General features: G+C 40.4%; 1 protein-coding gene across 31 annotated transcripts in view; it reads left to right on the top strand.

Moving 5' to 3' along the window:
• The window catches only part of kansl3 (KAT8 regulatory NSL complex subunit 3), a 44019-nt gene that overhangs the window by 21720 nt on the left and 5647 nt on the right, over positions 1–16652 (top strand). For 11 of the 31 annotated variants that reach the window (XR_012383725.1, XM_073909516.1, XM_073909514.1 and 8 more), the window contains exons 15-20: positions 2632–2709; positions 4839–5018; positions 5935–6025; positions 9483–9604; positions 9687–9775; positions 9870–10077. Coding sequence is in view for 26 of the 31 variants with exons in the window: in XM_073909516.1 (XP_073765617.1) it covers positions 2632–2709; positions 4839–5018; positions 5935–6025; positions 9483–9604; positions 9687–9775; positions 9870–10077 (768 nt within the window). In the remaining 5 variants the exon portion in view is untranslated. Of the gene's footprint in view, positions 1–2631; positions 2710–4838; positions 5019–5934; positions 6026–9482; positions 9605–9686; positions 9776–9869; positions 10735–11558; positions 12591–16652 lie in introns of those variants that run through there. The other 20 variants (XR_012383729.1, XR_012383728.1, XM_073909525.1 and 17 more) reach the window with 6 other exon arrangements.

The following is a 16652-nucleotide window of genomic DNA, read 5'->3' as shown; positions in this document are numbered from 1 at the left end:
GCTTCAAACACACAGATCACCGGTCTAAGGACACACACATGTAGGATGCATTCTTACAGTTTGTCTGTGCTGTTATTAATGTTTTTAGCCTGATGGGCTACAAGAGGCACTTTTCCACTGTATGGTATTACGATTTGCTACCGCTTAATTTTCCACTGCCTTATGTACCTGATACCATGTCAGGCAAGGTTAAAAGTGCTGTATGTAAGTTTTTGACTTCTAAAACATAAAAATAGCTTAATATGTTTGCAGATATTTAAGAAACATGCTAAGTGAAGATTCTTGTTTGATTAAAAAACAATGCTGGTGTCAGATATTCTGCTTTGAAAATGTGAGTCACGCTCCACAACGGCTGTCTTTGTTTTGGTCTCTTGAACTCGCCCACTGCCACTTAAGCCAATTATATTTCAGCACCCCGGGTTGCCTTCATGAACACAGCATATTTCATTCATTTAGAAAGGCTCTCAGAGCATGCGTCTGGTGGACAGTAGCAGACTCTGAAATGGGACGCAGATTCAGAGTTTCACATGAGGTTATAAATTAGCAAATAATATAAATATTATGAACGTTAACATGAGGTGAGCAGGTTACATTTAACCGTGTCCTAACAACACGCTACAAGAAGATATTTGCAGTGATAAGCAGTTTAGCTGTTTGCACCAGACATAACACAACAGAAATGTAAATACAGCCGTTCAGAAGCACAGAATAGTGCACTCACTGCACTCCAACGCATATGGTAAGCAGGGCTCAACAATAAGGACTGCCCGGTGGCCCAGGGCCAGCATGACAGACACTTGGGACAGTAGACCGGATCATTACTGGCCCGATTGGGACAGTGCTGCCCTGTCACTAACATTTAATTTGTCTGTGACTATTTATCAATTGCGTGCATTTTAAGTTTGTGCTTTTAAGTCTTTAAACACTACCTTCTCTGTGATGTCGTAAACACCATATTGCTTTCTGGTTCCTCTTATCTGATTGAGAATTGTATTTTTTTTCGTAACCTGGTAACAACCAGTACAGCGAAGAAATGGCAACATGGCGGCAACATCAAATTCTAAGGCTAAAAGAAAATGTCTGTTTCCAACGTCTTGAAAGCAGAAATTTACATGTGAACAACGCAAAAAAAAAAACACAGTTGCACAGTTTGCCGTCAGTTTGACAAGTCAGCCACCCTTTGTTAAATAATTTCAAACCGCAATAAAATACCTCCACATTTTCCATACTGCTCTTTTTGTTTGCATAACACTTTTATTCACAATTTTTTTTAAGTATTAAAATTCTAGATTCACAGACTTTATTTTTGACACATCATTTAAAATATGTGGCTAAAAAATAGCTATTAACTTCCCTTACTTTTTTTGGTGGGGCCAGTGAAAATTTTAGGCAGGGCAAGTAAAAATTTGAACCACTGGCCCGATCAGACCAGTAGAAAAAATCCTTAGTGTTGAACCCTGGTAAGGTTTCTGACCTAATTAATACACATTAAACCTCTTTAAGTTTAATAAATACTGGATAAACCCTGGACACTGGAGTGTTTTCAAGCCGTGTAAATCAGTCAAATCATCAGCGGCTAGCTTTTATGTCAGCTTATAAACAGAGCAGCTGATCTACGCAGCTTTAAAACACTCCAGTGTTCCTGTATCTGTGTTCATTCATTCATTTTCTTGTCGGCTTAGTCCCTTTATTAATTCGGGGTCGCCACAGCGGAATGAACCGCCAACTTATCCAGCAAGTTTTTACACAGCGGATGCCCTTCCAGCCGCAACCCATCTCTGGGAAAACATCCACACACACACACTCATACACTACAGACAATTTAGCCTACCCAATTTACCTGTACCGCATGTCTTTGGACTGTGGGGGAAACCGGAGCACCTGGAGGAAACCCACGCGAAGGCAGTGAGAACATGCAAACTCCACACAGAAACGCCAACTGAGCCGAGGTTCGAACCAGCAACCTTCTTGCTGTGAGGCGACAGTACTACCTACTGCGCCACTGCCTCGCCTTGTATCTATGTTTACACTCAGTAAACAGCGGTGAGTTCGGTGAACTGTTGACATTCACTACTAATCACAGTCATTTCTGTTAATCATGTAAACACAATGACAAATCAGCACTGTTTAAGAACACGCTCAAATGTTGGCGGGAAATTGATGTTTTTAAAATTTTGGTACCGAATTCCAGTATCGTGGCCCACACTAGTATATGCATAATTTGTTCTAAAAATCAAAATATTAAAAACTTTCAAAGATTTAAGATACTGGTGACTGTTAAACGCGTCATAACAGTCTTGTGAAAAGTGTCCATCGTATTAAACTTGAGTGGAAATGCAAACTAGCCAAATTAAACTGAGCCGAGCCATGCCGAACCGTACCATACCGCACAGTGGAAAAAGCAGCTAAATAGTTTGATTGACTTTGCATGATGGTCTGTGCATGTTACAATGCAAGGGCCACATGGTTAACCGTTTAAAAATGCACAGAGAGCTGACGTTGGCTGTACAGTCACATCTTCATATTGAGGAGACTCTCAGATCGCACTAAGCAGTAATGTTGTGTGTGATTCCTGTCTTTTCTATCCTTTCCTTCTTCACTCTCTCCATCTTTGTCTTCCGTTCGCTACAGCTCAGTTCGCTGCTTTTATGAAACATAATATGCTGGTGAGGAAAAGCATTCCTCCTGGCAGCCCTTCATGTCTATTTGGTGAGTATCTCTCCCTCTCTTTTTTTTCCTCCTCTCCTCCATCCAGGGTGTCTCTGCATGGTCTTAAAATCTTAATTTCAAAAAGCTAAAATTTAGGCTCACGGGGTAGTAGGTTTTAAAGGGCTATGAAACCCCCCTGTCTCAACAGTGTGTTTTCACACCTCTAGTTTGAAAAAAGTTAGGAAAGTGGGTGAGTCCTGGTCTGTTTAGGTAGGAGTGTCAGGGGAGGGAAAAAGGGATGTTTTGCATAAAAATTGGAGTTTCAGTTTGGGCACGCGCTGATTTTCACAGAGGCAAAACAACACACAGACGCAGGGGAGACAGACAGTGAGTGTGTTCACTTGGACATCAGTAATCAAATGATTTGCCAAATTATTAATTTGTAGACTTTAACTGCAGTTTGGCACTTTCACTTTCATTCCGGAATTAATGCTGAAAGCTCAAAGACATCACGTTGTACCCGCCGATACAGACATCCAGTCTATATGCTGGAATTGACACAAGGATCTAATCGACGTGACGTAGCTTCAATATTTCTTCTCAAACCGGAAGAAAGAATTTGCTCGAAATAACGCAAAAACAACCAATTTTCACTTTTTAGTGAAATATACTGTGTGTCCTAATAGTGTTTTTGGCAGCGTGGGACACATATATGACTGTCAACATCTTTAAAAATGTGTTTTGGTGTTTCGTGACTCTTTAAATTATTTTAAACGGTTCTTAATTTTCCAATGTCCATGTAAAGCTACCCAATCAAGCCAAAACCCGTACAGTCACCAACAATCCATCTCAACAAATCTCTTTAGTAAAACTGTTTACAAATGTGGTTGAATTATCTCCCTCACAATAACATTTGTAAGTGCTACATCTATTTATAGACCATATGTTGTGAGGACACTCACGTGGGCAGACTGGTCAAAGTTACATTGAAAAATATTTGTGTATGTATGGTTTTCTGTTTTTAACACAATGTTATTCAAGAAATTAGATTTGTTTTTAATGGGGCAAATAAAAATCCTTAGGGTTTAGCTCTGTGTAAGTCTGAAATTGTGTTCATAATGGTCTTTGGTGAAACCTGCAGAAACCCTGTCCATCTGTCTGCCCCTCGCATCTGTCCTTCTTTACTAAAAGTTGTTTGTGTGTGTCAAATAGTTCACTTCTACCTTTTAACAATTGCTTAAAAATGTGAAATCTTCTTTGGCTGCAATAGGGCTGCACAGAATTGGAAAAAAACTGAAATCGTAATGTTATGCTTTACTCCGATATGAATACGGTTTTCTTACAACTTAATCTCTTCCCAGAGCCCTGTTTTATAGCTCCTACATATATAGGACTCTGTTTTAACGATCTAGGCGCAAAGTCTAAAGCGCATGGTGCAAAGCATAAAGCGTGTGACTGTATCCATTTTTGCTATTTTAAGAATAGAAAAATACGGTTTGCACCCTGGAGCATGGTCTAACAGGGTTGTGCTTAATCTCTTAATGAGTTCTGGTTGTGTTTTGAGCATAACCTGCATGAAACCAATCAGAGCTCATCTCCCATTCCCTTTAGGAGTCAGTTGTGTCGCTTCATGGTGCATTTGCTATTTACATGGCGGAGTTTGTAAGTGGGAAAAACTGAACGCTTCACTTCCGACGGAAGCGTCAGCCAATCAGATTGCTGTATGCAAATACACCAGCTAGACAGTGGCCTATTGCTGACTGAATTTCATTGGCTGACGCCTCTATGACGATCGCTTCAGCCCCAACTTCAGACACGCCTTCAGTCAAGCGTTGACGCTGAAGCCCCGTGTGAGTGAGGCATAACAAACAGAAATGCTGAGCAGGAGGAGTCTGTTAGGATTTAATAACTCTCCTCAAACCCTTTTCTTGAACTTGCTGAATGAAATACCTACTTTACTACATCCAATCAGCTCGCTGTAGAAAAAACAAGCCCCTCCACTGTTTTCTCATTTTATATTCCGTTTCTCTAGGAACTGCGTCACAGTACGAAACAAAAAATGTCACGGCTTCCGGTTCATGTGGACTTTAAGTTAAATTACTTAAGGACTTTCATGCAACCGGGCACTGGCTATTAGTAAGCTTGACACTATGGCAGGCTGTTTAACTCTTCCTCCTGGTGTGTTTCAGTGCCGGTGCCCAGTGAGCAGGTGGAGGGTTTAGAGCGAGACGACATGAGGGTCCACCTCAAGAGGAGACAAACTCCCAGTCCAACACCAACCAAAGCCTCCAAACGAGCCAAGATCAAAGTCACCATCGTTTCACACGGAGACGCGGCGGGAAACACCCCTGGCTCCACTGCTCAGGAAGGTAATGAAAACCAAAGAGACATTCAAGCCACTGAGGCCCCGTTTACACTAGTGTGTTTAGTTTGAAAACGCATTAGTTTTGCTACGGTTACGCCATCCGTCCACATTACGCTGGAGTTTTCGAGTGCCGAAAACAGAGTGTTTTGTAAACGCTAGATTAGCTGTTTTAATTCTGAAACGCTGCTGCTTCGTCTCAGTGGGGATGGGGGAAAACAGAGACATCTGAAAACGGAGGCGGGGCTGCTGAGATTCGCTACCTGATTGGGGCTTTTGTGTCATTTTGTATCCTTCCCTTATTCGTCAAGCCCCTATCACATGACTATAACACATGGCTTTAACGCTACTGGAAGACAGCAGACCAGCCTTCACTGTAAACAACAACACAGAAATGGGAGCGTTGTTTGCACTATTGTATGTTTTAGGCAGCATTGTGCAGTTATTCATTTGTTACGTTTAGTAACAACTCGACCTCGTCGTTTGTCCACAAAAATACCTCTCTTGCTTTCTTTGCCATCGCATTCATTGTTCGACCGGCGTTTGTTGACTAACAATAACCAAATGTCGAGCGAGACACATGCTTCCTGTTTATACTAGAACGCGCATGCCCAGAGTGCGCGAATGGTCATGTGATATACGTTTTGGTGGCGTATTGTGGACGGAGATATGTTCAGAAATGCTAGGTGAACCGCTAGTGTGGATGCGGATCGTTTTTGATCTAAAACGCTGTTTTAAAACTAAAACACACTAGTGTAAACGGGGCCTGAGACCACTGTTTGATACATAGTTAAGCATTTGGGAAAGTTTTGATTCATGCAGGTAGATTTATGACTTTATTTGCTTCATGATTAAGTTATTTAATAGGAATTTTTTAATCGAAAATATCTGTAAACTAAGTTTTTTTGTCTTTGTGTTTACAGTGGGTTTGTCAGGAAAGCCTCTCGGTCTGACAGTGGGCCAGACGACAGTATCAGGGGCCAAAGAACTGTCTGAGCTTCTCAGTGCACAAAGGTACCTTTATCTTTCAACACCAGATTGTACAGTGTTCAAAAGAAAAAAGACTATCAACCTTTATAGGTTGCGCATGGTCACACCATGTGATTTTAAAGTTATGTCATCAGCTGCTAAATTCAAATCTTTTCACTGATGCTGAGGCATAGAAAGTGTCATAAATCACATATTATCAGGGTTTTCTAACAAACAACATTTATTTTAGATTTTAGACATACATTAGGATGGATACCGAAACTCTGTACTTTATCGGTATCGGTTCTATGTTATAAAAGGCCGAACTATCGACAAGCTCAGACGTTAACGGTTCTGCTGTCTGTACATTACTTACAGTAGCATAATAGAACTGACCAACCTTTTCTAATTGGAGATATTTGATATTCGTATGCAGAGTTGGCCATTTCACATGATGCAAAGGCTTGTGTTTCCAGCGAGCGCGTCAAGTATAAAAGCCTTCACAGTTCTCCGCTATGCGCACACACACACATTAGCTCGGACACAGACTCACACAGCTCGTAAGCTTGCAGAGTAAACCAAACAGGTTGTATTTCCGGAGTAGACAGCGACAATGCCCGTTGAAACAAACGCAACAGGTTGTTGTCTTGTATAAGCGGAAACGCAAGCAATTTGGCTAAGTGAAGGTATCTTTCAAAAGTGCATATACTGTAATGAAAAATTGGCTGCCTAGCTACTAATGGTAACATTACATCATCTACATCGTTACGGCAGCAGTCAATCACCTAAATTAGTAGAACTTTAATTGTTAAACACTTATTTGGTTACAATTAAAACAGTATTTTTTTCTGCAGTAGCCTAAATAAATCTTAAACATTAAAAATGCCTTTACATCAGCTGTATTTACAAATATAGCATATGAATAACCTAATAATAAACTATACTTATTAAGAAATTATAAAAAAAACTAGCTTGTTTTTAAATTGCAAGATGCTTCAAAACTGTGTAAAAAACACAGTTAATTCCCAAAACACTGTTAACTCATTTATGTGAATGCGTTAATAAAAATTCATAAACATTATCTCATTTACCTGCATTTTGCAACTCAAAGAGGGTATATCAGCTGCAGGGAGCACAGTAAAGGTCCCTTTAAGAATGCTTAAAAACAGAGTAATTTTTCCTCCAAACCATTGTACATTCTTAACAGGAAAAAATCTATATTTATTTGTTTTACAATTATCTGTTTCGTTTTATTTTACATTTTAGAATTTTATCATAAAATATAGTTGTTAACTCTGTTCAATTTGTTTTTTGTTTTTGTCATTTAAAAACACTACAAAAAGAACCGACAAGAAAACCGTTTAAGTACCGAACCGATAAGTGGTATCGATAAAAGTAGTAATACCGTTAAAACCTTAACGATACTCATCCCTAATCACTAACCATGTGTCCATCCAAAACTGGAATATTGCATAAAACATTTGCAAATAAAACACTGTTTCCATCTAAAACAAAATCATCTCTTCCTGATAACCTGGCGCCAAATATCAAAAGAAAAATGGAGGATTCTGCGTTAGAGGGCCTTTTTTTATATATAATAACCTAATTACATTTTAGGATTTTTTCCAGCTGTGGCGGCAGACTCTGTTGGGCATTTTACACAGATCTACCACTACATGTGGATTTATTTTTATTGACAAATGTCGTGGGCGCAGTATTAAGTCGAGATCGCATTCATGTAATAGCCTACGAGCATGTCAATCTCTGCTTGAGCGCCGATTTCCTCTGTTCGTGCACAAAACTTCTTGCGCGCCCTCAGATAAACGCTGCTCAAGTGCAGATTTTCTTGAGCGCCCTCAAATTAACGCGGCTAAAGTGTGATTTAGTGCGTTTATGTAGCAAGTACTTCTCCAACATTTATTAGATTTGCTAGGAATATTTATGAATGTCTCCGATAGACTTGCGGAGCGGACCGCAGCATTAATGCGTCCTGAAGTAAAGTGAAAAGGCTAAAAACTCGAGATAAAGATAAAGTAATTATATGTAGAGCCACAGACCTTTATCTTTAAATAAAGTATAATAATGGAAACTGTGTTCATCATAACTGAAAGCTACGCCGTGTTTGCTGGCCTCATGCACCTGTCAGTCAGTCAGTCAGTCAGCACGCCACCTTAAAGGGTTTAACAGAACGCACAGCACTACTACGGTCACAGAAAAGTTTGCGCTGTTATTATTCACTTACCTTTTAATACGTTTTCGGTGCGATTTTAACCCGCTTTTTAAAAAACGATCAAATATTTTGAATAGGAAGTTGTAATGCAGCCGTGGCGGGATGAATTTTGGTGTGGCGCCCCGCCAAGGAAGAATGAATGTAGCAGAAACCATGATGTCATTAGCCCCTTTCACACAGTGATACCGGTAAATATCTGGAAAATTTCCGGAACGACTTTACCGGTATTTTTAAAAAAGCGCTGTTCACACAGGCGAGGACGTTACGGAATTTTTCCTGAAAAGACCATTCACACATCCATTCCAAAATACCGGTAATCTCTGACATCATTCACCACAAATGAGCTCTAAACGGCTGCGCTTGTATTTGTAAACATTTGACTACATCACAAACTCTGTGGATGATCAGTATTGTGAACAACTTCGTTGAAAACATATGGAGGATCTCTTTCGCATGTCGAAATGTTCATAATATGTGTGTGTGTTGGCGCTCACAGGCTGTTTCACAGGCACATGCAAAGCTTGAAGGTAAACAAACAGCGGCTTATCATAAGCATCTTATCGATGATTATTTACACGGTTGGCATTAAGAACATAAAAACGTAAGAAGAACATATAAAACGTTATCGTAAAATATTCAAAGGCTTTTATTCTCATAAACCACGAGGACGTGAATGCGTCTGACTGTTCTGATTGACTAAAGCAGGTGTCTCATGTCAGCATGTTCTAGACGTGGACGCGCTCTTTCCGGCAATCTTCCTTCTGCGTTCACACAGCGCAGCGTTCCGGCAAATTACCGGTAATGTTACAACTTCTCTTTCCGGAAAATAGCCGGAACGAATTTACCGGTATTTTCAAAAAGGACCTGTTCACACATACAACACTTCGGTAATTTTCCGGAAAGGTCTGTATGTGTGGAAGGGGCTATAGTCGTATCCTTTTAGAATCATCTCCGCTCTCACTACCTTTCCGCCATTTTTGTCATCACATGATCTGTTGAAGCAAAATCCCATGACTTTTTTGATGCACATGTTGGAGTTTATTCTGTAAATGCGTTTCCATCGTATTTCATACACATTTTCTTATCAAATAGAAAGTTTATCCTACTCATTAGTTTTATGCACATTTTTTCAATTTAAGCTCATCTTGGTGCTTCAATCCAAGGTTTTTTTTTTAATGCAATATTCCAAAATGCACATAAAAACAGGTGGATTGAAACGCAGCAAATGTTGACGGTGGCCTTATTCTGCTCCTCTGTTCTGTGCTCTTGCAGGTCAGGAGGCTTAGCAGAGGTGTCTGGAGCTTTGGCCTCTAGCGAGGGCTCGTTTCACAGTCTGCAGGGGAGCGTTATTTCACGCTCTTCCTCGCCTGTCCAGGCCGCCGGTACTGCACAAGGTACCTTCAAATTCATTCAACCTTCAAACTTGTAGGTGTGGAACATCCTTTTGACTGGGTGTGTGTTTATATGCGTGTTTAGCTCCCTCTGCCAGCAGTCTGCTGCAAGGTCTCAGCCTCAGTCTGCAGGAGATCAACACTAAATCTCCAGGCGTTCCCTCAACCACACAGGTAGGTAAAACACAGCTAATACACACATACGTCAACGCCGGGGTTGTTATCCGTACAGATCACAGATCAACCGTGATCCTCACCTGCGTTTCAGGTGTCCGGAGGAAAGCCCCAGGGTCAGGGGCAGGTGTTGAGCTCTCTAAGCCCAGGCAGTGGTACTCTAGTGCGGGCAGTGCCGATGGTGTCCACAGGCTCCGGGATGACCAAAACCACAGCCATCCACCAGCTCCTGACCAACGGCGGATTGGCAAAGCTAGCCAATAGTCTGCCGGGCCTGGCCCACGTCTCCAGTCAGAGCTCGGGTACGTCCTCAACGCCGCGCTCCAAACAGAGGCGTCCCAGATGAGTACACATCTAGAGTACTAGAGTAAGGTCAAATCCATAGGCAGGGTGACCAGGATAAATAAATAGTGTGTAAATATGTTTGATAAACCAACATCTGTGCTGATTTGTACTGTTTTTTTAATGCATGTAAAGACATTTATTGGGTGATCTTCTTCAAAAGTGCGAACTCTAATGTACTTTTGCATCACATAATTAATTTTAGTGCGTTCTTATGCTGATTATACATATGCAGGGCAACTTTTTGGGCAATGTTTATTGGGCAATTTTGCAGAGCGATGTTGCTTGGCTATTTTTTTTTATTAAGAATGGGCAACAGTATTGTATTTAGCCCATTACCCTATCTAGAACAGTTTATTTACAGCAGCATTGCTCAAAAAGTTGCCCTGTGTATCATCAGCATTAGAGGTTGACCTTTGAACTCAAACTGCTGTCAGGAGCATCCAAATATTTATGTGTTGCCACATCGCCGGCTTCATTCGTGTACATGCTTAATACGTCCACCGTGTTTGACGTTTCATTTGGCTGATCAGTTTTCTGTTGGATGAGGTGTGTTTGTAAACCATACGCTTGCTCTGCTCACAAAGACATCCATTAAATTCCCAACTACAAACCGTTTTTGTTTTCCACTTCCTCTTCTTTGTGTCATGATTTCTGTTTTCCGTCCTCCCCCAAACTGCACGTTTGAGTGGTCTCTGGTTTTTGTTTCATTTCTTTTTACTTCCCAGCATTTTAAATGAGGATAGATTAAATCACTGAAGTAATTATGGGTTATTATTAATCTATAGATGTGTGGTGGAATGTAGTACAGCTAATGCAGATGTTTGACAGAATACAGGGGTTTTTAATGCGAGGCTATCTATTGTGTTAAATCAGAAATTATGATTTGAACATCGCCTAATTCAGCATCGGATTGACAATGTTAGATGGTTTAACAAGGTTGAACTAGGTATATTTTAATTTATTTAAATATTTTGACCCTTTAAAGTGAATTAATCTGTAAACTCTGTTCACATGGAAGAATTGTTGTTTTATAAAACAGTCTATATTCAATATTGATGAGTAATTTTATTTGACTTATCAATGTATGTAATTATTAGATCAGAATTAACAGTTTTAACTCCATTGATTTAATTCTTCCTAATATATGTATTACATATAACTATTTCTAACAAAACAACAAATATTGCAATGAAAAGGTTTCAAAATAAAATAATTGCATACATTTAAAAAGTGTATATATATATATATATATATATATATATATATATATATATATATATATATATATATATATATATATATATATATTGTTATAAGAGTTGTAAGAGCAGCAAATAATAACTTGACTTCTAGTTGATCATTTGGAAAAGTGTCAGAAGGTGGATTTTTCAGCTGAATCATCTGTTGATCTGCATCCCAATCATCACAAATACTGCAGAAGACCTACTGGAACCAGCATGGAGCCAAAATTCTCACAGAAATCAGTCAAGTTTGGGGACGGAAAAGTTTTGGTTTAGGGTTACATTCAGTATGGGGCTGTGTAAGAGATCTGCAGAGTGGATGATCAACATCAACAGCCTGAGGTATCAAGACATTTGTGCTGCCCATTACATTACAAACCAAAGGAGAGGGACAATTCTCCAGCAGGATAACGCTCCTCATACTTCAGCCTCCACATCAAAGCTCCTAAAAGCAAAGAAGGTCAATGGGCTCCAGGATTGGCCAGCCAAGTCACCAGACTTAAACATTATTAAGCATGTCCGGGTTAGGATGAAGGGGTGGCATTAAAGATGAATCCAAATAATCTTGATGAACTCTGGGAGTCCTGCAGGAACGCTTTCTTTGCCATTCCAGATGACTTTATTAATCGGTGATTTGAGTCATGTCAGAGATGTATGGATGCAGTCCTCCAAGCTCATGATGGAGTCAGACACAATATTCATTCTGTCTCCACTGCAGCAGGACTTTATATTCTATACTGGACATTATTTCTGTTCAGTGACAAGACTTTTGTCTAAGCAAAGTCAGAGCTTACTGTCCTAATGAAATCATTAAAAATCAAGGCATGATCAGATTTTATTGTGGTAAAATAAGCGTAATCTAGAGGCCTTTGCCTTTCATATAAGCCACTTCTGATACCAAATGATCAACTAGAAGTCAAGATAACATTTGTTGTTCCTAAAACTTGGAAAGGCGACAAGACTTGTCAGGTAGAATTTTTTCACATAACACACACACACACACACACACACACACACATATATACATATACAAATGTTTGTCAGTTTTTTTGAGATATGACATATCATAATTTGTAGTCTTTTATAATCTATTATTATGTATTTAGCTAATTAAAATGTGTATTTAGCATAATAAAATAATGTTGTATTTATTTTATTTATTGTTTTTAGAATGTTTTTTTTTATCCAAGTGAACCTGAATGTGTTATAAATGTTATGCTCATTCATTTTTTTTGCACAAATTGTCATGTGTCTATGTCCAGTTCGGCAATATTCATTATAATGTATGCATTATGTTACTTTCCATACATTCATAATGCAACCCATGCTTTGGCTCCCTCTGCAGGCAGCACAACACAATACAGCCACACAAATCCGCTGAGAAGGGTATAAACAGGTCAGAGCCAGGTCCAAGCGGGTGGGCCTTCGAGCTCAAAAAGGGCTGTGCAAATCTGGAGTTTTTATTTAATTTATTTCATGATATTTAGAGTTCAATATTGTGCTTTATGAATGTGTACACCTAACCCCAACCTCAAGAGTAACCGGTTGTGTTTTATTAACGGCGACACCTAAACCCAACCTCACAGTAACCTGATGTGTTTTATTAATGTGAACTCCACCTACACCACTTGAACCCAACCTACTTGCCGTTTAAGTCCCTCCCACTTGGAGGTGACCCAACCTACTTGCGGTGTAATCCCTCCCACTTGGAGGTCACCGGGCTGCAGCGTTACCTACTTGAATCCACTAGCAGGTTAAAGGGATAGATCACCTAAAAATTACAATCCGGTCATCATTTACTCACCCTTTAAAACCTGTAGAGTTTCTTCTCTTAAACACAAAAGAAGATATTTTGAAAAATGCGTTCAGCCCGTGCCTTTAATATTTGGAAAAACAATTCTATGGAAGTCAATGGATGCCAGCTAACCAGCATTCTTCAAAATATCTCATTCATTCATTTTCTTTTCGGCTTAGTCCCTTTATTAATCAGCGTTCACCACAGTGGAATGAACCACCAACTATTCCAGCATATGTTTTACACAGCAGATGCCCTTCCAGCTGCAACCCAACACTGGAAAATACCCATACACTCTTGTATTCAAACACATACACCACAGCCATTTTAGTTTATTCACTTCCCCTATAGCGCATGTGTTTTGACTTGTGAGGGAAATCAGAGCACCTGGAGGAAACCCACACCAACACGGGGAGAACAAGCAAACTCCACACAGAAATGCCTACTGACCCAGCCGGGACTCAAACCAGCGACCTTCTTGCTATGAGGTGATTGTACTACCCACTGCGCCTCCGTGACACCCTAAAATATCCTCTCATGGAGCTTTAAAATAACATTAGGGAGAATAAATAACAGCGTCGATTTCATTTTTGGGTGAACGTTCCCTTATATGGTGATATTTTATAAAAACCTATGCTACATCTCCACAGTTCTGAGGTCAGTGGCTGTTTGCTTTTATCAAAATAACCTCACACACTTCAAGGACATCTCATTTCAAGTGGGATATATCTGCCGTGCGAAGGGCACTTCAGAGTGAAAACAACGATGGCCGCCATATTTAAGGGTCACTCCAAAGTGAAGAGCTCAAAACTGCACTTCAGAGAGCCCTTAAAAGTGAAGAACTTAAGAATGGTACAAGAGATGGACAGTTCTGTTTGTTTCAAATGATTTTCTGTGTATGACTCTTCTCTGGTCCCCTACACCCTTCATGTGTTTAAAGCACTTCTTCTGGAGGATTAACCCTTTTAAAGGGAATAGGGAATAAGGTTGTGTCCTTCAGAACTCTGTGTACTTTTTCTTCACCTTTTTGTGAACTATTTAATAGGGTGACACGGTGGCACAGTGGGTAGCACAATTGCCTCACAGCAAGAAGGTCGCTGGTTCGAGTACTGGCTGTGCCGGTTGGCCTTTCTAGCATTCATTCATTTTCCTTCAGCTTTGACCCTTATTTATCAGTGGTCACAACGGAATGAACCACCAACTTATTTAGCATATGTTTACGCAGTGGATGGCATTTCAGCTGCAACCCAGCACTGGGAAACACCCATACACTTACACATGCATACACACACATGCACTATGGTCAATTTAGTTCATCCAATTTCTCTATAGCGCATGTGTTTGGACTGTGAGGGAAACCAGAGCATCCAGAGAAAACCCACGCCAACACGGTGAGAACATGCAAACTCCCCTCAGAAATGCCAACTGGTCCAGCTGAGGCTCAAACCAGCGACCTAAATTGCCATATTGGTCAAAATGACTGCATGCATGTCTGATACTTTTCGCTGTGATTTTAAATGTGTGTCCATTTTTTTTGCCTAGCAACTTCCTGCTAACATAAACAAAACTTTCTGATGGCAAAAACATCAATTTACTTCAGATATCTTTCAAAACAGCATATTCTGTGCTGTGAAATAGCTCCTGTTTGAAAGTGAAGATGAAAGCCAAGACCTTTAAGTGTTTTAGTATCTAAACTACATATTTATAGGCTGTATTACCAAATTTGTATTACCATTCTGACCAATCACAGATGTTTCTGCTGAGCTCCTGAACACACAGGCATTCAGCTCATGCTGATATGCTCTCTCATTGGCTGCAGCTCGTCACTACATCTGACCACACGTGGGGTTGAGTCGGCCGACTGCTCTGGAATATTTAGCATGCTGAATGTTGGATTTCCGTCTGCGAGGTGTCGGCGGCGCGTCAGCGAGCCTCGTTGATGCGTTGTTCAGTAGTTCACACATAAAGAGCGGCGAGCGCCGAGCACCCGCAGATTTCAGAGCTCGTTAACTTCCAAATCGGGCTCAAATTAGGCTTAAAATCCTCTAGTGTGAACTAGGCTTAAGGACTCTTTAGGTAAAAAATATGTACTTATTGAAAAGGTACTGCCCCTGTGACAGATCTCGTACCTTTATTTCTGTACTGCATACCTGCCAACATTCGCATCATAATATCCGAGGGAATTTATCCGGGGTGATGCGCAAACTGAAGAGCGGGGAGCGGGTATAAAGGTGGTTGCGCGTTCGATTCGGTGAGCATGGGGACTCAACCAAAAAGCTAGCCGGACTGGACCAAAAAGCTGTGGAATTCCGAAAGTTTTCCGGGAGACAGAACAATACAGGAGATGGGCGGGAGATGGGTCTGAAATAGGGGAGACTCCCAGGAAAAAACGGAAGTGTTGGCAGGTATGTATACTGTAAAAATACTCAGAAATGCCTCTGTCAGTGTTTTCAACTAATTATATTTGATTTACCAAAGTCACACAAGTGGCAATTTCACATCTGTCAGACTGTGACATCCATAACCAAGCTTTTTCCTAATTAATGCAAAAATGTCAATTAAAATAAAATCAATGATTTTTGTTCTACTGTGAGCAACTCTTCTCCTGTTGATTAGCTTCGTTTATTTTAGGTTGTGCAGTTTAATTCACAGAGTTTCTACTAATGTTGTGTACTGTAAACTCGCATGCTTTCTCTGGTCACATCCATAACGCATGTTTATTTCCCTCATTTCAAATATAAGAGACGTCTACCGATTTAAATTTTCCTGATGGTTTGATATAAACTCAGTGGTTTGTTGTTTTGTAGAATATGAACAGATGTTTCAATATATTCATTCATTTTCTTTTTGGATTAGTCCCTTTATTAATCTGGGGTCACCACAGCGGAATGAACCGCCAACTTATCCAGCATATGTTTTACGCAGCGGATGCCCTTGCAGCTGCAATGATGGTTCCCAGTGATGGGTTGTAGCTGGACGGGCATCCGCTGCGTAAAACATATGCTGGATAAGTTGGCGGTTCATTCCGCTGTGGCGACCCCTGATTAATAAAGGGACTAAGCTGAAAAGAAAATGAATAAATGCATGAAAACTGATGTAACAGCAAGAGGGTCACTGGTTCGAGCCCTGGCTAGGCCAGTTGGTGTTTCCGTGTGGAGTTTGCATGTTCTCCCCGTGTTGGCGAGGGTTTCCTCCGGGTGCTCCCGTTCAATTGGGTAAGCTAAATTGTCCGTAGTGTATGTGTGTGTGTGAATGAGAGTATATGGGTGTTTCCCAGTGATGGGTTGCAGCTGGAAGGGCATCCGCTGCGTAAGTTGGCAGTTCATTCCACTGTGGCGACCCCTGATTAACAAAGGGACTAAGCCGAAAAGAAAATGAATGAATGATGAATTGTTATATAATAATGTTTAAAAGTTTGAGATTCCTGTAATGTGTGTGTGTGTGTGTGTGTGTGTGTGTGTGTGTGTGTGTGTGTGTGTGTGTGTGTGTGTGTGTG

Source organism: Danio rerio, chromosome 8, assembly GCF_049306965.1.
Source record: "Danio rerio strain Tuebingen ecotype United States chromosome 8, GRCz12tu, whole genome shotgun sequence".
Lineage (NCBI taxonomy): Eukaryota > Metazoa > Chordata > Actinopteri > Cypriniformes > Danionidae > Danio > Danio rerio.
This window is presented reverse-complemented; position numbering and strand designations above follow the sequence as displayed.